This window comes from Salvelinus fontinalis, chromosome 6 (assembly GCF_029448725.1).
Source record: "Salvelinus fontinalis isolate EN_2023a chromosome 6, ASM2944872v1, whole genome shotgun sequence".
NCBI lineage: Eukaryota > Metazoa > Chordata > Actinopteri > Salmoniformes > Salmonidae > Salvelinus > Salvelinus fontinalis.
This window is the reverse complement of record NC_074670.1, coordinates 69,089,766-69,111,742: the sequence shown is the minus strand read 5'-3', so window position 1 is coordinate 69,111,742 and position 21,977 is coordinate 69,089,766. Positions and strand designations below refer to the sequence as shown.

The 21,977-nt window shown below is 43.1% G+C and overlaps 3 protein-coding genes across 4 annotated transcripts; 1 reads left to right on the top strand and 2 right to left on the bottom strand.

The window, feature by feature from the left end:
* Positions 1–1,330: 1,330 nt before the first annotated feature.
* Positions 1,331–15,129, bottom strand: LOC129858365 (phospholipase A and acyltransferase 4-like). 2 transcript variants are annotated; one of them, XM_055927538.1, is made up of 6 exons: positions 15,064–15,129; positions 4,506–4,580; positions 4,130–4,238; positions 3,835–3,971; positions 3,426–3,557; positions 1,331–3,206 (listed from the first exon to the last, which is right to left on the bottom strand). In XM_055927538.1, exons 2-6 carry the CDS (start codon positions 4,518–4,520, stop codon positions 3,075–3,077), a joined length of 525 nt encoding a protein of 174 aa, XP_055783513.1. In that variant the 5' UTR covers positions 4,521–4,580; positions 15,064–15,129; the 3' UTR covers positions 1,331–3,074. The 2 variants fall into 2 exon arrangements, with proteins under 2 accessions (XP_055783513.1, XP_055783512.1); XM_055927537.1 differs by lacking the exon at positions 15,064–15,129 and adding an exon at positions 4,916–5,034.
* On the bottom strand, positions 10,827–15,153 carry LOC129858366 (phospholipase A and acyltransferase 3-like). The gene is made up of 6 exons (XM_055927539.1): positions 15,064–15,153; positions 14,644–14,721; positions 14,268–14,376; positions 13,973–14,109; positions 13,574–13,705; positions 10,827–13,352 (listed from the first exon to the last, which is right to left on the bottom strand). The coding sequence occupies exons 2-6, from the start codon at positions 14,656–14,658 to the stop codon at positions 13,227–13,229; spliced, it is 519 nt and encodes a 172-aa protein (XP_055783514.1). The 5' UTR covers positions 14,659–14,721; positions 15,064–15,153; the 3' UTR covers positions 10,827–13,226.
* A 120-nt stretch (positions 15,154–15,273) lies between these two features.
* LOC129858359 (integrator complex subunit 5-like) lies at positions 15,274–21,729 on the top strand. The gene is made up of 2 exons (XM_055927527.1): positions 15,274–15,522; positions 15,788–21,729. Exons 1-2 carry the CDS (start codon positions 15,443–15,445, stop codon positions 18,753–18,755), a joined length of 3,048 nt encoding a protein of 1,015 aa, XP_055783502.1. The 5' UTR covers positions 15,274–15,442; the 3' UTR covers positions 18,756–21,729.
* Positions 21,730–21,977: the final 248 nt, after the last annotated feature.

Below are 21,977 nucleotides of genomic sequence, written 5' to 3'. Positions count from 1 at the left end.
GGGTCTGAATATGGGACTTACCTACCAAAAGACATATGGTACTTCCCTGAAGGGTAATGCTGGGACACGTTCAGCAAGGCACAACGTTGTGAAACAGAAATATGTTATGTAGAACAAACATGCCTCTTGCATAGAATAAGGAATCATGTCAGGTCTATTCATGATATTTCTATCTTCAACGTTTGCCTACTGAATGTGGCCCTGGTCTCTGTTGATGAACTGTACTTCACTGTACGCAGATGAATAATATAGACCAGGCTATATCCCCTCTGAACCAATCAGTTATTATTAGTGGTGGTGGGTTGACTGACTTGAAGCCAAACTATTGAACATGGACAGTGTTATCATGCAATTTTACCTGTAGATTCCTCCTATATATTTATGGAGTCACTGAGCTATTTAATATCAAATCATAAAGTGCAAGATAATTCTGCCCATCACCTATCTTGTTAGAGTTGGGTGGGTCAAGGGAAGGTTCTGTTTGTGCCTTTGTTTGATGGCAGCACTATTTACTGGTGTTATGTGGTCAGATGAGCTGTGCTGTTTAAATATGTTGTGGGTGGGGAGGGAGGGAAGTCCATATGGGAGAGGAAGACAGTAAAATCAGATGCATTGTTTTATAAAGGCGGAACCTTGTGTACCATGTGAACAATTCCAAAACAAAACCATTACAATAAAATACACAGTGTGTGATTTATGTGAAAGGGTGTGCACTGTTTTACAAAGATATTCAGAACAATTTCTACCTCTGCCAAGAGTCAACATCCAAACCCACTGAAGTTCCTTGTGGGACTTGCAGTGGGCCAATAGAGGTGTTTCTTTTGTTTACTAAGACAAGTATAAGTTAAGTAGACTCCAAACCTATTAGAGACCAAACAATGTTTATAAAAACATGTACAAACTGTTAGCTTCTAATTTTCAGAGTACAAACTCAATGGACACTATGAAAGCTTTAAACCAAGTTTATACTACCCCACTTTGGGTCGTCTCCTCGTTATCACCAAACATTGCATCATTATTTCTAGGCAAGGAGCTGAGTGATCTGGGCCTTAAACTGTTCCTCCCCTTATCAGTACTGCCACATGACGGTGTTCCCTTCACTCAGCCCCTCCCACGCTTCATTACGGCACCCCTCATGTCTCTTTTATAACTAATGATTAATAATAGTTAAAGCTCAAAAACCAAACCTATCAAAATTTATATCAAAGAGGATGTCAAGACTTAATCGGCTAAGCAAAAATGCTAATAAGGTTCAGTTTATCAATATATTTAATAAACAAACTCTTCAAACTCATGTTTTTAAAGATCAAACACCAGTTAAGATTTCAAATCTTTTCAATCCAATTTTTTTATTTAAAGTATGATTTTGTTCAAATCAAATTATTTTATTGGTCACATACACATGTTTAGCAGATGTTATTGCAAGTGTAGCAAAATGTTTGTTTCTAGCTCCAACAGTGCAGTAATATCTAACAATTTCACAACAATACACACAATGGACACAAATCCAAAGTAAAGAATATATAAATATTTGGACGAGCAATGTCGGAGCGGAATAGACTAAGATACAGTAGAATATACATATGAGATAAGTAATGCAAAATATGAAAACATAATTAAAGTGATCAGTGTTCCATTATTAAAGTTTCCAGTGATATCAAGTCTATGTATTTTGGGAAGCAGTCTCTAAGGTGCTACTGATGGCTATTTAACAGTCTGATGGACTTGAGATAGAAGCTGTTTTTCAGTCTCTCGGTCCCAGCTTTGATGCACCTGTTCATAACGCTGTCAGTCATTACAAAGCGATATAAGCAGCATTAGATGTATCCACTTTAACCCTAACCAGGAGTAGTTCTGTGGGTCCTTTTATTTTTTTAATTTAACGAGGCTAGTCAGTTAAGAACAAATTCTTATTTGGCCAAACCCTAACGACGCTGGGCCAATTGTGCACCGGTTGTAATACAGCCTGGAATCGAACCAGGGGTAAAAAGACTAAAAAGTAAAAAGTGTGATGTCTTTAGCACTGAGATGCGGTGCCTTGGACAGCTGTGCCACTCGAGAGCCCTGGGTCCTATAGACAATTTTCTTCATGATAGAAATATTAGAACTTCAGTGGAATACCATTTTATCCCATTATAAAGAGTCTACATAAATATGTTAAAACTATATAGTTGGGAAACTTCATAGGTACTTTACACCACTGCTTATAAGCTAAGTAAAAATACTTGAAAGTACTACTTAAGTTGTTTTTTAGGATATCTGTACTTCATTATTTATATTTGACAACTTTTACTTCACTACATTCCTAAAGAAAATTATGTACTTTTTACTCCATACATTTTCCCTGACACCCAAAAGTACTCATTACATTTTGAATGCTTAGCAGCACAAGAAAACTGTCTTATTCACACTTATCAAGAGAACATCCCTACTGCCTCTGATCTGGTTGACTCACTAAACACATGCTTCATTTGTAAATTATGTCTGAGTGTTGGAGCGTACCCATGGATATCCGAAAATTAAAAAACAAGAAAATGATGCCGTCCGGTTTCCTTAATATAAGGAATTTGAAATAATTTATACTTTTACTTTTGATACTTAAGTACATTTTAGCCACGACATTTACTTTTTATACTTCAGTATATTTAAAGCCAAATACTTAAAAACTTTTACTAAAGTATTATTTTACTGGGTGACTCACTTTTACTTGAGTAATTTTCCATTATGTTATCTTTACTTTTACACAAGTATGACAACTGTGTACCTTTTCCATCACTGCTTATAAGTAACTGATAATAAAAAATAAAAAACAGCTAGCTTAGTCTAGCAGCCTGCAAGGTTATGGCCCCGCCAAGGCTGTATACCTTAGAATTATAACAGACACTTTTCCTCCTTTCCTTTGTGCTTTCAATTCATGTCTGTGTAACTGTAAAAAAAAATATTATGGAAATACTCAACCCTTCCTTCTGAAAACACCAGAATTATACAAGTGACGATGGCAGTACTGTAGTTTAAAAAAAAAATCTATTAGGCTTATTGGTGACTGGCTGCTCAGGAAGCTATTATACAGTTGGTCACTTATATTCTTCTTCTTCATTCTTCTTCTTGCTTCCACCTCCAAAGATGGACACTGCGATACCTGCAATAGCAAGGACTCCGAAGCTCACCATTGCAGCCATTCCCACAGTTTCCACAGCCTGACGAACCTGGGCAAAAAGACTAACATTAATTTGAATGAATTGAATGAATGACTGATTCAGAAACAGTATTACAGCATAGATGCTTTGAATGTATAACAACAAGTACACCAGTTACTCTACACTCATGTGTGTCTTGACTAAGTTAAGGATGTTATTACGACTCACAAAATTACTCTACGCTGAGCACAGTACAACTAGCGTTGAGCACCAGTCCACTGTACCTACCTGTCGAGACTCAGCCTTCCCATATCTCAGATCTGTGACAAAGTGCTCACAGTTCCTCCTGAAGACACAGTAGGGCATCTCCTGGTCCACATAGGCCTGGGCTTCCCTCAGTATCTCACGTATGGGTCTGACCTATAATGATAATATAATAATAATCCTACATGCCATTTAGCAGATGCTTTTATCCTAAGCGAACTTGCATGCATAAATTTTTATGAGGGTGGCCCCAGTAGGAATGGAAATCACTATCCTGGCATTGCAAGCACCATGCTCTATCAACTGAGCCACACAGGATCACACAGGCTGTGTCCCACATGGCACCTTATTCTCTACATAGTTCATTACTTTTGACCAGAGGCCCATGGGGGGCCATTTGGGACACAGCCCTACTGTACTTACTGCTACTGACCTGGTACTTCTCATCCAGCTGGTTGTTTACACACCACTGATCATGCCCCACCACGTCCCAGATCTCTTCCTTCTTCACCTTAGCCTTGTCACTGAGCACAGACATCATGCTGTTGGCCCCGGCCCCAGGTCCCTCGGCTGGGGAGCAAAGAGACATGGGTGAGGGAGAGGGAAAGTTCCAAGGGAGGGGGTGCACAGACAAGACATCATCAGTGTCAAAGTTGAGTTGAGTTGTATGTACTCTATATCTACAGTATATCAATTGTTGAGTACACTATATCAAGAGTATTACTCACAGGGTGGGGCCAGGTGAACAACAAAACCGTCACCAACGTACAAAGCCCAGTGCTGGTATTTCCCTCTGAATATCTCTATCAGATCCCCTGGCTCCGGCTTCTTATCATACTGTCAACAATTTTTTTTAAATTATGAAACCATTAAGAATGATTTAGCAATCTGTGTATTGGCACATACAGGGATGTTGCTAGACACCATCTTGTTAAAGTGCCAAGTATGCATTTCTCAAAGGGAAAGTTCTCAGATCAGGGAACTATAAAAAGTTCTTCAGTCATGACTCATGCATTGTACAAACAAAATGTAAATATGTTCTAAACAAACAGGTAAGACTACATAGAGACAGAGGACACAACATAAGGACTGGACTTTACTTACCAATGTTGGAGCCATGGTTACTGTTATTTCCTTTACACAGCTTTGATTTCCCTTTACTGAGCTTCGATCTCAACCCTTTATGTCAAAACGAAACCAATGGGTTATATTTAAAATGGGGCCTGTTTCATAACACAAACTCACAAATTATTAATCAAACTATTGGCAAATAAATTGAACACTGATCTCATTTCACTGTGTTTTGGTGTCTATAAAAACATGAATTATGCAACGAAATAGATCGCTAGCTAACTGACCACAGACAGCACACAACAGCGACAGTGTTTGCGTTCTGTCAAAAGTCATGGCATGACTTTCGATCAGAGTTAGCTAACTAGCTATTTGTAATCTTCCTCACACACGTATTTCTGTCCAGATACTAATTTAAATACATTTAAATTCTTATAACTTACAGTAAGTTCGGTGTCGTGGCCTTGATGTTGCTTACTTTCACTTAGAACACAGAAGTAAAAATCAGATGTCAACTTATTTTTCTTCCTCGATGAGGTTGAACTTCTTCTTCGATGAGGTTTAACGGCGGTTGGCATCCAATAAATGTTTCATTACCGCCACCTACTATACTGGAGTACAACTCCCTTATACTTTGCTTAAATAAATAAATAAATAAACAAACAAACAATTACCCTACCATCTAACACTACACTCACAAAAAAACACCACCCTACTCCACTATTTAAATCTATTTAGACCTTCCTCAGGTCAACAACTTGAAAGGACGGGACACCACCACTTAACACACACTGTAACTCCTGATTTATTTATTTAACAGTTATTTTACCAGGTAAGTTGACTGAGAACACATTCTCATTTACAGTAAGAACTTGGGGCATAGTTACAGGAGAGAGGAGGGGGGATGAATGAACCAATTGTAAACTGGGGATGATTAGATGAACATGATGGTATGCGTTCCAGATAGGTATTTAGCCAGGACACCAGGGTTCACACCTCTACTCTTACGATAAGTGCCATAGGATCTTTTGTGACCCCAGAGAGTCAGGACACCCATTTAACGTCCCAGCCGAAAGACAGCACCCTACACAGGGCAATCACTGCCCTGGGGTATTGGGATATTTTTTTAAACCAGAGGAAAGAGTGCCTCCTACTGGCCCTCCAACACCACTTCCAGCAGCATCTGGTCTCCCATCCTGGGACCGACCAAGAACAACCCTGTTTAGCTTCAGAAGCAAGCCAGCAGTGGGATGCAGGGTGGTATGCTGACATCAAGTCTCACACACCCAAATACCTCTCTGCAGCTGCCACCACAACCTACATTTTTTGTGACTTACGTTCCATCCCTGCAGTACAGTTGACAACCATTGCTATAAATTCTAAAAATCCAATCTTACTGAAACATAAACGTCCCTTTTTCAGGACCCTGTCTTTCAAAGATAATTGGTAAAAATCCAAATAACTTCAAAGATCTTCATTGTAAAGGGTTTAAACACGGTTTCTCATTCTTGTTCAATGAACCATAAACAATTAATGAACATGCACCAGTGGAACGGTCGTTAAGACACTAACAGCTTACAGACGGTAGGCAATTGGGCTCACGGTTATGAAAACGTAGGACAGAAAAGAGGCCTTTCTACTGACTCTGAAAAACACCAAAAGAAAGATGCCCAGGGTCCCTGCTCATCTGCGTGAACGTGCCTTAGGCATGCTGCAAGGAGGCATGAGGGCTGCAAGGAGGCATGAGGACTGCAGATGTGGCCAGGGCAATAAATTGCAATGTCCATACTGTGAGACGCCTAAGACAGCGCTACAGGGAGGCAGGATGGACAGCTGATCGTCCTCGCAGTGGCAGACCACGTGTAACAACACCTGCACAGGATAGGTACATCCGAACATCACACCTGCGGGACAGGTACAGGATGGCAGCAACAACTGCCCGAGTTACACCAGGAACGCACAATCCCTCCATCAGTGCTCAGACTGTCCGCAATAGGCTGAGCGAGGCTGGACTCAAGGCTTGTAGGCCTGTTGTAAGGCAGGTTCTCACCAGACATCACAGGCAACAACATTGCCTTTGGGCAAAAACCCACCATCGCTGGACCAGACAGGACTGGCAAAAAGTGCTCTTCACTGACGAGTCACGGTTTTGTCTCACTAGGGGTGATGGTCGGATTCGCGTTTATCGTCGAAGGAATGAGCAATACACCGAGGCCTGTACTCTGGAGCGTGATCGATTTGGAGGTGGAGGGTCCGTCATGGTCTGGGGCGGTGTGTCACAGCATCAACGGACTGAGCTTGTTGTCATTGCAGGCAATCTCAACGCTGTGCGTTACAGGGAAGATATCCTCCTCCCTCATGTGGTACCCTTCCTGCAGGCTAATCCTGACATGACCCTCCAGCATGACAATGCCACCAGCCATACTGCTCGTTCTGTGCATGATTTCCTGCAAGACAGGAATGTCAATGTTCTGCCATGGCCAGTGAAGAGCCCGGATCTCAATCCCATTGAGCACGTCTGGGACCTGTTGGATCGGAGGGTGAGGGCTAGGGCCATTCCACCAGAAATGTCCAGGCAATTGCAGGTGCCTTGGTGGAAGAGTGGGGTAACATCTCAAGGCAATAACTGGCAAATCTGGTGCAGTCCATTAGGAGGAGATGCACTGCAGTACTTAATCAAATCAAATTTATTTATATAGCCCTTCTTACATCAGCTGATATCTCAAAGTGCTGTACAGATGCAGCTGGTGGCCACACCAGATACTGACAGTTACTTTTGATTTTGACCCCCCCTTTATTCAGGGACACATTATTCCATTTCTGTTAGTCACATGTCTGTGGAACTTGTTTATGTCTCAGTTGTTGAATCTTATGTTCATACAAATATTTACACATACATTTGCTGAAAATAAACGCACTTGACAGTGAGAGGACGTTTCTTTTTTTGCTGAGTTTATATAATTTGTTGGCCTATCCCTCTGTACTGGTACAGATCTACTACTCACACCACTCCTCTCAGGATCTCTCCTCTTTGACCCATCTTCCTTTACTTTCTTGACTGCCTCAGCATATGACAACTTTCTCACTACTCTAACCCTTGAAACCTCAACCTGCTTCTCTCACACGGGACATTTTTGATCCCCAGCCCCTGGGCACCCCTAAAATTAACACATACAGCTACTTTCCCAAAGGCTCGACACCTGTAACAACGTAATGTATTCGGCACAAAAGCTTGTATGCCATAACTTATATATCCTAACATCACTTTGTCGGGCAAAGACTCAACATCAACATTTAAAAAAACAGACAACGACTTCTGTTTCAGCACTCACCCCACCCTGTTTGCGACGTACCAAACGGCGAGTATCACAAACACCGGTAATCTTCCCTTTCAGTTGGTCAACCAATGTTTTTCAATGGCAGGGACTGGGAGACTAGTCAGGATCGAGGCAAAGATGAACAGAGCAAAGTACAGAGAGATCCTTGATGAAAATATGCTACAGAGTGCTCAGGACCACAGACTGGGGTGAAGGTTCACCTTACAACAGGACCATGACCCTAAGCACACAGCCAAGACAACACAGGAGTCAAGTCTCTAAATGTCCTTGAGTTGCCCAGCCAGAGCCTGGACTTGAACCCGATCAAACATCTCTAGAGAGACCTGAATATAGCTGTGCAGTGACACTCCCCATCCAACCTGACAGAGTTTGTGAAGGGCTGCAGAGAAGAATGGGAGAAACTCCCCAAATCCAGGTGTGCCAAGCTTGTAGCGTCATACCAAAGAAGACTCAAATATGTAATTGCTGCCAAAGGTGCTTCAACAAAGTACTGAGTAAAGGGTCTGAATACTTATGTAAACGTGATATTTCAGTTGTTTATTTTAAATACATTTTCAAAAATGTCTAAAAACCTGTTTTTGCTTTGTCATTATGGGGCAGTGTGTGTAGATTGAGGGGGGAAAAAACAATTTATTCAATTTTAGAATAAAGCTGTAATGTCAATTATTTATTTTTTAAGTCAAGGGGTCTGAATACTTTTCGAATGCACTGTACATCTTCCGACTAGGCGGAGTCACCTCCTTGTATTTCTAAGATAAATAATCAGTCTCTGTTGCTGGACAGGAACTGAGTCTGTTCCTCCTCTTGGTGTTCTCGTGTCCCAGCCTGAGTCTGGAACCTTCCTGTTCCTCCGTGCCTTAGTTATTGGGAGTACACATTCCTACAGTCGACTGCCCTCCACTAGATAATTACACTTCTCATGCACAAAGAGCTGAAACTTAACAATACTTTCATTCTCTAAGAATATAAAAGATCTATATATTCATAATAATAGTATTTAATGATATAAAACTATGGATATTAGACAGTGCTATAGAACAGTTATTAGGATCCATCAGCTGTAACCCCAGACACATGGTTCCTATTCAACTCTCATGGGATCATTCTGGTACTCAGCCTTTGTACTTTACCTGTTCCCAAATACAATGCACATCGATCATTCCAACTGACCCATAACACGATAATTACTACTGTTAGGCTAATTATACAATTATAAACAGATTCAAACGGACTCAAGTCAAATAGTAGATTCCTCCTACATATTTATGGAGTCACTGAGGTATTTAATATCAAATCATAAAGTGCAAGATAATTCTGCCCATCACCTATCTTGTTAGAGTTGGGTGGGTCAAGGGAAGGTTCTGTTTGTGCCTTTGTTTGATGGCAGCACTATTTACTGGTGTTATGTGGTCAGATGAGCTGTGATGTTTAAATATGTTGTGGGTGGGGAAGGAGGGAAGTCCATATGGGAGAGGAAGACAGTAAAATCAGATGCATTGTTTTATAAAGGCGGAACCATGTGTACCATGTGAACAATTCCAAAACAAAACCATTACAATAAAATACACAGTGTGTGATTTATGTGAAAGGGTGTGCACTGTTTTACAAAGATATTCAGAACAATTTTGTACCTCTGCCAAGAGTCAACATCCAAATCCACTGAAGTTCCTTGTGGGACTTGCAGTGGGCCAACTGAGGTGTTTCTTTTGTTTACTAAGACAAGTATAAGTTAAGTAGACATTTACAAACTTAAATCAAAGAGGATGTCAAGACTTAATCTACTAAGAAAAAATGCTAATAAGGTTCAGTTAATCAATATTTAAATAAACAAACTCTTCAAACTCTTTTTAAAAGATGAAACACCAGTTATGATTTCAAATCTTTTCAATCAAACATTTACATAAAGTAAGAATTTGTTCAAATCAAATTTTATTGGTCACATACTCGTGTTTAGCAGATGTTATTGCGGGTGTAGCGAAATGCCTGTGTTTCTAGCTCCAACAGTGCAGTAACATCTAACAATTTCACAACAATACTCACAATGGATACAAATCCAAAGTAAAGGAATGGAATTAAGAATATATAAATATTTGACGAGCAATGTCGGAGCGGAATAGACTAAGATAGTGTAATACACTGCTCAAAAAAATAAAGGGAGCACTAAAATAACACATCCTAGATATGAATGAAATATTCTTATTAAATGCTTTTTTCTTTACATAGTTGAATGTGCTGACAACAAAATCACACAAAAATTATCAATGGAAATCAAATTTATCAACCCATGGAGGTCTGGATTTGGAGTCACACTCAAAATTAAAGTGGAAAAGCACACTACAGGCTGATCCAACTTTGATGTAATGTCCTTAAAACAAGTCCAAATGAGGCTCAGTAGTGTGTGTGGCCTCCACGTGCCTGTATGACCTCCCTACAACGCCTGGGCATGCTCCTGATGAGGTGGCGGATAGTCTCCTGAGGGATCTCCTCCCAGACCTGGACTAAAGCATCCGCCAACTCCTGGACAGTCTGTGGTCCAACGCGGCGTTGGTGGATGGAGCGAGACATGATGTCCCAGATGTGCTCAATTGGATTCAGGTCTGGGGAACGGGCGGGCCAGTCCATAGCATCAATGCCTTCCTCTTGCAGGAACTGCTGACACACTCCAGCCACATGAGGTCTAGCATTGTCTTGCATTCGGAGGAACCCAGGGCCAACCGCACCAGCATATGGTCTCACAAGGGGTCTGAGGATCTCATCTCGGTACCTAATGGCAGTCAGGCTACCTCTGGTGAGCACATGGAGGGCTGTGCGGCCAGGAAGCATAGGAACTGAGAAGTGGTCTGTGGTCACCACCTGCAGAACCACTCCTTTATTGGGGGTGTCTTGCTAATTGCCTATAATTTCCACCTGTTGTCTATTCCATTTGCACAACAGCATGTGACATTTATTGTCAATCAGTGTTGCTTCCTAAGTGGACAGTTTGATTTCACAGAAGTGTGATTGACTTGGAGTTACATTGTGTTGTTTAAGTGTTCCCTTAATTTTTTTGAGCAGTGTATAGTAGAACACAGTATATACATATGAGATGAGTAAAGCAAAATATGTTACATTATTAAAGTGACCAGTGTTCCATTATTAAAGTGGACAGTGATTTAAAGTCTATGTACAGTTGAAGTAGGAAGTTTACCTACACTCAGATTGGAGTCATTAAAACTCGTTTTTCAACCACTCCACAGATTTGTTAACAAACTATAGTTTTGGCAAGACGGTTAGGACATCTACTTTGTGCATGACACAAGTAATTTTTCCAACAATTGTTTACAGAGATTATTTCACTTATAATTGACTGTATCACAATTCCAGTGGGTCAGAAGTTTACATACACTAAGTTGACTGTGCTTTTAAACAGCTTGGAAAATTTAATAAAATGATGTCATGGCTTTAGAAGCTTCTGATACGCTAATTGACATCATTTGAGTCAATTGGAGGTGTACCTGTGGATGTATTTCAAGGCCTACCTTCAAACTCAGTGCCTCTTTGCTTGACATTATGGGACAATCAAAAGAAATCAACCAAGACTGCAGAAAAAAAATTCTAGAGCTCCACAAGTCTGGTTCATCCTTGGGAACAATTTCCAAACACCTGAAGGTATGACGTTCATCTGTACAAACAATAGTACGCAAGTATAAACACCATGGGACCATGCAGCCGTCATACTGCTCAGGAAGGAGAAGCGTCCAGTCTGCTAGAAATTAACGTACTTTAGTGCGAAAAGTGCAAATCATTCCCAGAACAACAGCAAAGGACCTTGTGAAGATCCTGGAGGAAACAGGTACAAAAGTATTTATATCCACAGTAAAACGAGTCCTATATCGACATAACCTGAAAGGCCGCTCAGCAAGAAGCCACTGCTCCGAAACCGGCATAAAAAAGCCGGACTACGGTTTGCAACTGCACATGGGGACAAAGAACGTACTTTTTGGAGAAATGTCCTCTGGTCTGATGAAACAAAAATAGAACTGTTTGGCCATAATGACCATCATTATGGTTGGAGGAAAAACGGGGAAGCTTGCAAGCCGAAGAACACCATCCCTACCGTGAAGCACGGGGGTGGCAGCATCATGCTGTGGGGGTGCTTTGCTGCAGGAGGGACTGGTGCACTTCACAAAATAGATGGCATCATGAGCAAGGAACACATGTGCGAGCAAGGAGGCCTACAAACCTGACTCAGTTACACCAGCTCTGTCAGGAGGAATGGGCCAAAATTCACCCAACTTATTGTGGGAAGCTTGTGGAAGTTGACCCAAGTTAAACAATTTAAAGGCAATGCTGCCAAATACTAATTGAGTGTATGTAAACTTCTGGCTCACTGGGAGTGTGATGAAAGAAATAAAAGCTGAAATAAATCTCTACTATTATTCTGACATTTCACATTCTTAAAATAAAGTGGTGATCCTAACTGACCTAAGACAGGGAATTGTTTACTTGGATTAAATGTCAGGAATTGTGGAAAACTGAGTTTAAATGTATTTGGCTAAGGTGTATGTAAACTTCCGACTTCAACCGTTTATAGGGCAGCAGCCTCTAAGGTGCTACTGATGGCTATTTAACAGTCTGATGAACTTGAGATAGAGACTGAAAAACAGCTTCTCGGTCCCAGCTTTGATGCACCTGTTCATAATGCTGTCAGTCATTACAAAGCGATATAAGCAGCATTAGATGTATCCACTTCAACCCTAACCAGGAGTAGTTCTGTGGGTCCTTTTATTTATTTTTATTTAACGAGGCAAGTCAGTTAAGAACAAATTCTTATTTGGCCAAACCCTAACGACGCTGGGCCAATTGTGCACCGGTTATGATACAGCCTGGAATCGAACCAGGGTTTGTAGTGCTGCATCTAGCACTGAGATGCAGTGCCGTGGACGGCTGTGCCACTCGAGAGCCCTGGGTCCTATAGACAATTTGCTTCATGATAGAAATATTAGAACTTCAGTGGAATACCATTTTATCCCATTATAAAGAGTCTACATAAATATGTTAAAACTATAGTAGGGAAACTTCATAGCTTATATTATAAAGAGTCTACATAAATATGTTAAAACTATAGTAGGGAAACTTCATAGCTTATAAGTAACTGACAACATTTTTTAAAACAGCTAGCTTAGTCTAGCAGCCTGCAAGGTTATGGCCCCTCCAAGGCTGTATACCTTGGAATTATAACCAGACACGTTTCCTCCTTTTGTGCTTTCAATTCATGTCTGTGTAACTGTAAAAAATGTAAATATTATGGAAATACTCAACCCTTCCTTCTGAAATCCCCAGAATTATACAACTGACGATGGCAGTACTGGAGTTAAATAATTAATCTATTAGGCTTATTGGTGACTGGCTGCTCAGGAAGCTATTATACAGTTGGTCACTTATATTCTTCTTCTTCTTCATTCTTCTTCTTCTTGCTTCCACCTCCAAAGATGGCCACGATACCTGCAACAGCAAGGAATCCGAGGCCCACCATTGTGGCCATTCCCACAGCCTGACGAACCTGGGCAGAAACAGATTAACATTAATTTGAATGAATTGAATGAATGACTGATTCAGAAACAGTATTACAGCATAGATGCTTTGAATGTATAAGAACAAGTACACCAGTTACTCTACACTCACGTGTGTCTTGACTAAGTTGAGGATGTTATTACGACTCACAAAATTACTCTACACTGAGCACAGTACAACTAGCGTTGAGCACCAGTCCACTGTACCTACCTGTCGAGACTCAGCCTTCCCATATCTCAGCTCTGTGACAAAGTGCTCACAGTTCCCCCTGAAGACACAGTAGGGCATCTCCTGGTCCACATAGGCCTGGGCTTCCCTCAGTATCTCACGTATGGGTCTGACCTATAATGATAATATAATAATAATCCTACATGCCATTTAGCAGATGCTTTTATCCTAAGCGAACTTGCATGCATACATTTTTATGAGGGTGGCCCCAGTAGGAATGGAAATCACTATCCTGCCATTGCAAGCACCATGCTCTATCAACTGAGCCACACAGGCTGTGTCCCACATGGCACCTTATTCTCTACATAGTTCATTACTTTTGACCAGAGGCCCATGGGGGGCCATTTGGGACACAGCCCTACTGTACTTACTGCTACTGACCTGGTACTTCTCATCCAGCTGGTTGTTTACACACCACTGATCATGCCCCACCACATCCCAGATCTCTTCCTTCTTCACCTTAGCCTTGTCACTGAGCACAGACATCATGCTGTTGGCCCTGGCCCCAGGTCCCTCGGCTGGGGAGCAAAGAGACATGGGTGAGGGAGAGGGAAAGTTCCAAGGGAGGGGGTGCACAGACAAGACATCATCAGTGTCAAAGTTGAGTTGAGTTGTATGTACTCTATATCTACAGTATATCAATTGTTGAGTACACTATATCAAGAGTATTACTCACAGGGTGGGGCCAGGTGAACAACAAAACCGTCACCAACGTACAAAGCCCAGTGCTGGTAGTTCCCTCTGAATATCTCTATCAGATCCCCTGGCTCCGGCTTCTTATCATACTGTCAACAATTTTTTTTAAATTATGAAACCATTAAGAATGATTTAGCAATCTGTGTATTGGCACATACAGGGATGTTGCTAGACACCATCTTGTTAAAGTGCCAAGTATGCATTTCTCAAAGGGAAAGTTCTCAGATCAGGGAACTATAAAAAGTTCTTCAGTCATGACTCATGCATTGTACAAACAAAATGTAAATATGTTCTAAACAAACAGGTAAGACTACATAGACACAGAGGACACAACATAAGGACTGGACTTTACTTACCAATGTTGGAGCCATGTTGGAGCCTGTTATTTCCTTTACACAGCTTTGATTTCCCTTTACTGAGCTTCGATCTCAATCCTTTAAGTCAAAACGAAAACAATGGGTTATATTTAGGGGGCCTGTTACCATAACACACGAGGTCACAGAATATTAGGCATTCTATTGACAAATCAATTAGAAACTGGTTTCACTGTGTTGTGGTGTCTATAATAAAACATTATGCAACAAAAATAGATAGCTTCCGTCGCTAGATACGTTAACTGACCACAGACAGCACACAAGAGACAGTGTTTGCGTGCTGTCAAGAGTCATGGTATGACTTTCGACCCCAGTTAGCTACCTAGCTAGCTATTTGTAATCTTCCTAAAAAGTATTTCTGTAAAGATAATCATTGAAATACATTTAAATTATTATACTTACAGTAAATTCGGTGTCGTGCCCTCGATGTTGCTTGCTTTCACCTCGAACACAGAAGTCAGCAGCAGACGTCAACGATCAGCTGACTCAAAAAAGCAAACAAATCAGAGCGGCGTCTCTGTTGGAAGCGTACGCGCTGACGTTAGTTTCGAAGTACTGTGTCAGGCCAGTAGATGGCAGTAAAAAATTTTTTTTCCTGCATTACCCTCCGTAAACATGATAGAATAATAAAATAAAGACTTCCGGTTTTGGAGCGCCCTTTTGATATTTTTCCTGAACATTACTTAAAAAATATCATAATATTTCAGGTGTAGAGTTGGTTATTCGTAGCTTGTTACTAGGGGAGAGTTAATGTTCTATTTTCAGTTTGGGAAGTTGAACGATGTCTGGCTTTTTTGACGGAACTCTCCTGACAGTCACCATGCAGACCTCTCTCGCTCACTCACCGCAGAATGCATTTAGGTTTGTTGCTTATCATAGCTAGCCAGCCAGCCAGCCAGTAGTAGTAGCTACAGTATGTGGCTGATGCCCTACTGTACTAAAAAGTTATAAGGCTGTTATTATGCTAAGGGTATTGTGGAGAGATGTGGTCAGCATTTTTCAAGCATATTTATGAAATATTCTAGTCAGAGAATAGAACAATTATACCAATTAGAATCACATTTGTTAGTTTATAGATTTTTTTGCAACTGTGAACTTTTATTGTGAGTGTGTGTGTTTTGTGTAGCCCCAAGGAGCTGTCCCAGGAGATCAAATCCTTCATCAGTGGCGTGGACCAGACCCAGGGTCGTAAACTCAGCGTCCGTGAGCATGCCCGCTGTGCTGTGCGTCTACTACGATCCGTGCCTGCCTGTCGCGGGGCGGTGCTTGAGCACCTAAGGGGCGTTTACAACGAGCACGTATCAGCCTTTCTTCACAATCTGGAGGCGGACGGCGAGGGCGACGGGGACTCCAACCTGGAGGACGTCATCACGGAGGTCCATGGCGTCCTGTCAGAGTTCATCAGGCTCAACCCCCGAGCCTGGGCTCCCCTCGTTTCCACCTGGGCTGTAGACCTGCTGGGGCAGCTGAGCTCCAAGCATGCTGGTCGCAGGGCAGCTCCCCAATCCCCCAGCCTCAATGAGCTGCTGCAGCTGTGGATGTCCTGTGCAGCTACCCGCTCCCTCATGGAGGCCTATACCCAGTGCCTGGCGGCCATGATAGCCTGGTGTCCTGATCAATGTGTGGACAGTCTCCTGGACACCTCCGTGCAGCACTCCCCCCACTTTGACTGGGTGGTGGCCCACATCGGATCCTCCTTCCCGGGCACCATCATTAGCCGCGTCCTGGCCTGTGGCCTTAAAGACTTCTGTTCCCACGGAACGGCTGACAAGGGTCAGGGAGACAAGAGCAACCGAGTGCCTAAGATCGGCTCTGTGGTGGGGATCCTGGGCCACCTGGCGGCGCAGCACTCTGACAGCATCCGGCGGGAGCTGCTGAGGATGTTCGAGGAGAGCCTCAGCCTCCTGACTATACCCCCCAGCTCTGGGTCCACCTCCTGGGAGCACTCAGCCCAGCTCCGCCGAGGCGCAGTGCCCTTCCTCCTCCAGCTGGCGGCGCTGTCACCCTCTCTGCTGGGCGCCATGTCTGCTGAGCTGGTGGAGTCTCTACGGCCTCCAGTCTTGCTCCAGCTCCACGCTGTTCTACAGGGGCTTCCCAGGGAGGAGCTGGACAACATGATGGGGCTGGTTGTTCACCTCATCGCCCAGAGCCCTGCTGGAGGGGCACGCATCCTCCGCTTCCTCGCTGACACGGCCACCCCCGCATCCGTCATTATCTCCGGCCCAATGCCTTCCCCTCACGAGGGGGTCCGGGAGGCCTGCGACTGCCTCCTCCAGATGCTCCTGCTGCACCTCCACAAGCTGGTCTACACCTGCTCAGAGGGGGACGATGGCTACTACAACCGCCCCCACTCTCCCTCCTCCCAGGCCCCCCGGGTAGTCCCCTTCCTGGAGGAGCTGCAGTCACACGTGGGAGAGCTGTGTGCCGAGACATTGAGGCTGGAGAGGAAGCGCCATCTCTGGCTGCACCAGCTGCTGTGTCTGCTGTCTGTGTACAGGGGCCCCAGTGTGGCCACGGAGGCCCTCTGTCAGCTGCTCACCCTAGCCCGGAACCCAGACCAGCTGGCCCTGGCCTGGCTGCTCCACACCCCACTGTCCACCTGCCTGCCAGGCCTCATCCCTGCAGCAGTGACCCGCTGCGTGGCCCAGATCCACACACACACCCTGGGACCCAAGCAGCTCTGCCAGCTCCTCCTCAACCTGGCCTCCACCATGCAGAGTGTACAGGAGGAGGAGAGGAGGGGTCCTGGAGGCATGGGAGGAGAAGGAGGTGCGAGACCTCAGTCATCCATGGCAGCGCAGGTTGGAGCAGCGGTCTCGGGACACCTCCATGATTTCAGCCCTCTGCTCCTCCACGGTGACCCGGCGGTATCCCACGCTGCCGTGTGGCTCCTGTCCCGCAGCCTCCTCCCCCGTGCCGCCCTGCCTTCCCACCTGCTGCTCGTCTGTCGGGCCGCCGTCACACACTTCTTCCTGGCGCTGCGGAGGAGAGTACAGGCAGGGAAGGGGAGAGACGGAGGGCAGGGAGGAGAGGCGGTGAACTGTTCGGTGCTCCTCCTGTCCCGTCTGGCAGGTTACTCCCCTCTAACCCTCAAATGTGTCCTGCTGCAGCTGGTGGAGGGAGCTCTACATAAAGGAAACACTGACCTGTTCGGAGGGCAGAGCGAGGACATTGGAGGGGACACCCCCATCTCCCCGTCCTTGGCCCCTGACCGGGCGGGCTCCCTGCTGGACATCAACTGCAGGTTCGGCACTACGGTCAACTTCTCTGGCAGTGTGTGGTCTGTGTTCCATGCTGGGGTGATAGGGAAGGGTCTGAAGCAGCACAGCACTACGCCTCACCCCGATGCCGCCAGTGTCATACAGAACGTCCAGACTCTGCTGGCTGTCACCGTCCAGTGCTGCAGCGCTCCATCTGGGAATGGTGGCAACAGTGGCGGCGCCCGACACCAATCCTCCGTCGTTCCTGACGAGCTGCCGCCCATCAACGCTGAGGCGGCCAAAATGATGGCGGTGACGCTGGTGGAGTATATCTGCCCCGACGTGGCCAACGGGGAACTGTCATGGCCACCAGAGGAACACGCCCGCACCACTGTAGAACGCGACATACACATCCGCCGCTGCTTCGAGGCCCACCCTGTCCTCTTCCCTTTACTCCATGTTGTGGCTGCCGGGCGTCCTGCTCTCTGTTACTGTTCTGCGGTGCTCCGGGGCCTGCTGGCCACTCTGCTAGCCCACTGGGAGGCTTCGAGGGAGCCTTTGGCAGTAGACTCCCCCTGGCACCTCCAGGCCTCCTGCATGCTGGTGTCATGTATGGGCGAGGGCCAGCTGCTGCCCCCCGTGCTGGGCAACGTCCACGAGGCCTTCCCCTACCTGATGCCCTTCGAGGTGAGGCTTCTCCTCCTGGCTGTGTGGGAGTACGTGAGGGGCAATGGCCCCATGCCACAGAAGTTTGTCTTCAGTGCCGAGAAGGGCCTGTTCTGCCGGGATTTCGCACGGGACGGGGATGTGGCAAGATACGTAGCGCCCATCCACAGTGTCCTGCATAAGAACATTGACCGGCTGGGGCATCTATGCTGGCGTTTCCAGCTCTGAACAAGGGAAGGAGAGAACTGAAGGAGGGATGGATAAAGAGGGTGTAAGAAGTAGGACACTTGGGATTGATTGTGAAAGATGAGGAAGGTGTGGTTATAGGTCATTGTGGAGATGTTGCTTTGCCGTTATTTTTTTTCTCTAACTGTCATCTAGTTCTGTATGCACTCCGAAGCATACAGTGCCTTCAGAAAATATTCATACCCCTTGACTTTTTACACATTTTGTTGTGTTACAATGTGAGATATTAAAATTGATGTAATTGTCAACGGTCTTCACAAAATACTCTTTAATGTTAGTGGTGGAAAAAGTACTCAATTGTCATACTTGAGTAAAAGTAAAGATACCTTAATAGAAAATTACTCAAGTGAAAGTCACCCAGTAAAATACTACTTGAGTAAAAGTCTAAATGTATTTGGTTTTAAATATACTTAAGTATCAAAAGTAAATGGAATTGTTAAAATGTACTTAAGTGTCAAAAGTAAAAGTTTGAACCATTTCAAATTCTTTATATTAAGCAAACCAGACGTCACAATTATTTAAAAAAAATGGACTTATAGCCAGGGGCACACTCCAACACTCAGACATAATTTACAAAGGAAGCATTTGTGTTTAGTGAGTCCACCAGATCAGAGGCAGTAGGGATTTTCATGTCAAAATATATTGAGTACTTTTGGGTATCAGGGAAAATGTATGGAGTAAAAAGTACATTATTTTCTTTAGCAATGTAGTGAAGTAAAAGTTATATAAATAGTAAAGTACAGATACCCCCAAAAAGTAGTAGTACTTTAAAGTATTTTTACTAAAGTACTTTATGCCACTGTGTAATGTCAAAGTGGAAGAAAAATTATAATATTTCTAAGATTGAAACACTAATATATCTTGATTGGATAAGTATTCAATCCCCTGAATCAATAGGTGTTAGAATCAACTTTGTCAGCGATTACTGCTGAGTCTTTCTGGGTAAGTCTCTAAGAGCTTTGCACATCTGGATTGTACAATATTTGCACATTATTATTTTTAAAGCATATCCATAACATGATGCAGCCACCACCATGCTTTAAAATACAAAGAGTGGTATTCAGTGATGTGTTGTGTTGGATTTGCCCCAAACATAATGCTTTGCATTCAGGACATGAAATTATTATTTTTGCATTTTTTTTTTTCAGTTTTACTTTAGTGCCTTATTGCAAACAGGATGCATGTTTTGGAATATTTTATTCTGTACAGGCTTCCTTCTTTTCACTCTGCCAATTAGGTTAGCATTGTGGAGTAACTACAATGTTGATACATGTCGTGGTAATTTCCTGTATTACTAAATGATAAGAGTTTACAAACCACACACAAGTCAGAGTTATATTTTAAACTCCATCTTTAATTATATGAGCTTCACCATAGCCCTTTGACTCTCAGATCAATTCAGTGTCTATAAATGAATTCTCTGAGAGTGCTTACAAAACAATTCTTAGTATCTTTTACAGCCAAGATACACCCCTCTCAACTCACATGACGAACCACAGATCTTAGGAACATTACAAAGAAAGACTTTTACTTGAGAGAGGAGTATCCCATAGCCAGATAGCATTAGCTATAAATTATCTTTCAGTTTGCTCTCTAAGATGAGGTTCTAATCTAATTCTTGGTACTTCTTAGGACCAAAACATTACCTCATCCAATGGCATATATCAATTGTCAATTCTAGAGACTCCCATCTCAAATACACCCCCTCTTCTCCCCACTCCTGGAGAAGCTCACTAAGGGGAGTGAACCTCTAGGTCATATACTATGAAAGATAAGTTCAACATCAGAGGGGTGGTATAATGGTTCCAGACACTGCCATACTCCTCCCCCCCAATGGGAAAATGAGGGAGTGACTGGAGTACAGACATAGTGGAGCCCTTCACATGGTTTCACAGATATATTCACCTATGAAAGACAATGTTCAAACCTGACTTCTCCCTTTCTGATATTCTGCATATTACCAGATATGTAAAAGATAAGCCTGACCTCTCCCCTCTCTGGGCCCCAAGTGACTTTTCCCTAGAGGAGAAAGGAAAATGCAACTGCCAACAGTATAGTCCAAAAGAAGACATTCTAATAACAAGTATAAAATAAATAAAACATCTTATTTATCTATGTTACCTAACTAATTCTGATTCAGCTACGACATACATCCTCAGTTCTCTTATCACAGCCATTCAACTCTAACTGTTTTAAAGTCAGCATTGGCCTTGTTAAATCCCTGAGTGGTTTCTTTCTTCTCCGGCAACTGAGTTAGGAAGGACGCCAGTCTTTGTAGTGACAGGGTGTATTGATACACCATCCAAAGTGTAATTAATAACTACTTCACCATGCTCAAAGGGATATTCAATGTCTGTTTTTTTTTACCCATCTACCAATAGGTGCCCTTCTTTTCAAGGCATTAGAAAACGTCCCAGTTCTTTGTGGTTGAATCTGTTTGAAATTCACTGCTCGACTGAGGGACCTCACAGATAATTGTATGTGTACAAAAAACAAACATATTAAACACTATTATTGCACATCGAGTGATTCCATGCAACTTATTATTTGAGTTGTTTAGCAAATTTTTGGTCCTGAACGTATTTAGGCTTGCCTTAACAATGGGGTTGAATACTTACTGACTCAAAATATTTCAGCTTTTTATTTATTATTAATTTGGAAAAATGTCCCCAAAAATTATTTCACTTTAACATTGTGCAGTATTGTGTGTAGACCAGGGACCCCAAATCTAAATTGAATCCATTTTATATTCTTGCTAACACAACAAAATGTGGAAAAAGTGAAGGGGTGTGAATACTTTCTGAAGGCACCTTAGTTCACCAAATGCTGAGAATGTTACATCTACTGTGTATCTCTCCTGTTTTGTATCATTTTCTAGACTGAATGGGATTTTGTATCTAGCTGTTACTGTAGAGGGATAAAAACATATAGTATACAATAAATAACCAGAAAAAGAGATTTGAGCACATTTTTATTTCAAATATTTGGCCTTTGAACTTGGCTAAGTTTCTACTTTCTGCAGGTCTGTGTCCTTGATTTTTCTAAACTGACAAAGAAATATATTTATATATTTTTTGGAAAGGTACGTTGATTATATTATAATTTTACACCAACAAACAAACACATCCCACAGGTACATCATGAGGTATCACTCAAATATGCTGTATGTGATTATAAACAGGACAATTTGTTTGAACCACCATA

Coding starts and splice junctions, on each gene's coding strand:
- LOC129858365 (XM_055927538.1), bottom strand. Junction 3,558..3,834: donor AGCTGGATGAGAAGTACCAG/GTCAGTAGCAGT, acceptor TTATCATTATAG/GTCAGACCCATACGTGAGAT. Junction 3,207..3,425: donor GGAAGGCTGAGTCTCGACAG/GTAGGTACAGTG, acceptor CTTTTTGCCCAG/GTTCGTCAGGCTGTGGAAAC.
- LOC129858366 (XM_055927539.1), bottom strand. Junction 14,110..14,267: donor TGTTCACCTGGCCCCACCCT/GTGAGTAATACT, acceptor TTTGCTCCCCAG/CCGAGGGACCTGGGGCCAGG. Junction 13,706..13,972: donor AGCTGGATGAGAAGTACCAG/GTCAGTAGCAGT, acceptor TTATCATTATAG/GTCAGACCCATACGTGAGAT.
- LOC129858359 (XM_055927527.1), top strand. CDS start 15,443: ATGTCTGGCTTTTTTGACGGAACTCTCCTGACAGTCACCATGCAGACC. Junction 15,523..15,787: donor TCACCGCAGAATGCATTTAG/GTTTGTTGCTTA, acceptor TGTTTTGTGTAG/CCCCAAGGAGCTGTCCCAGG.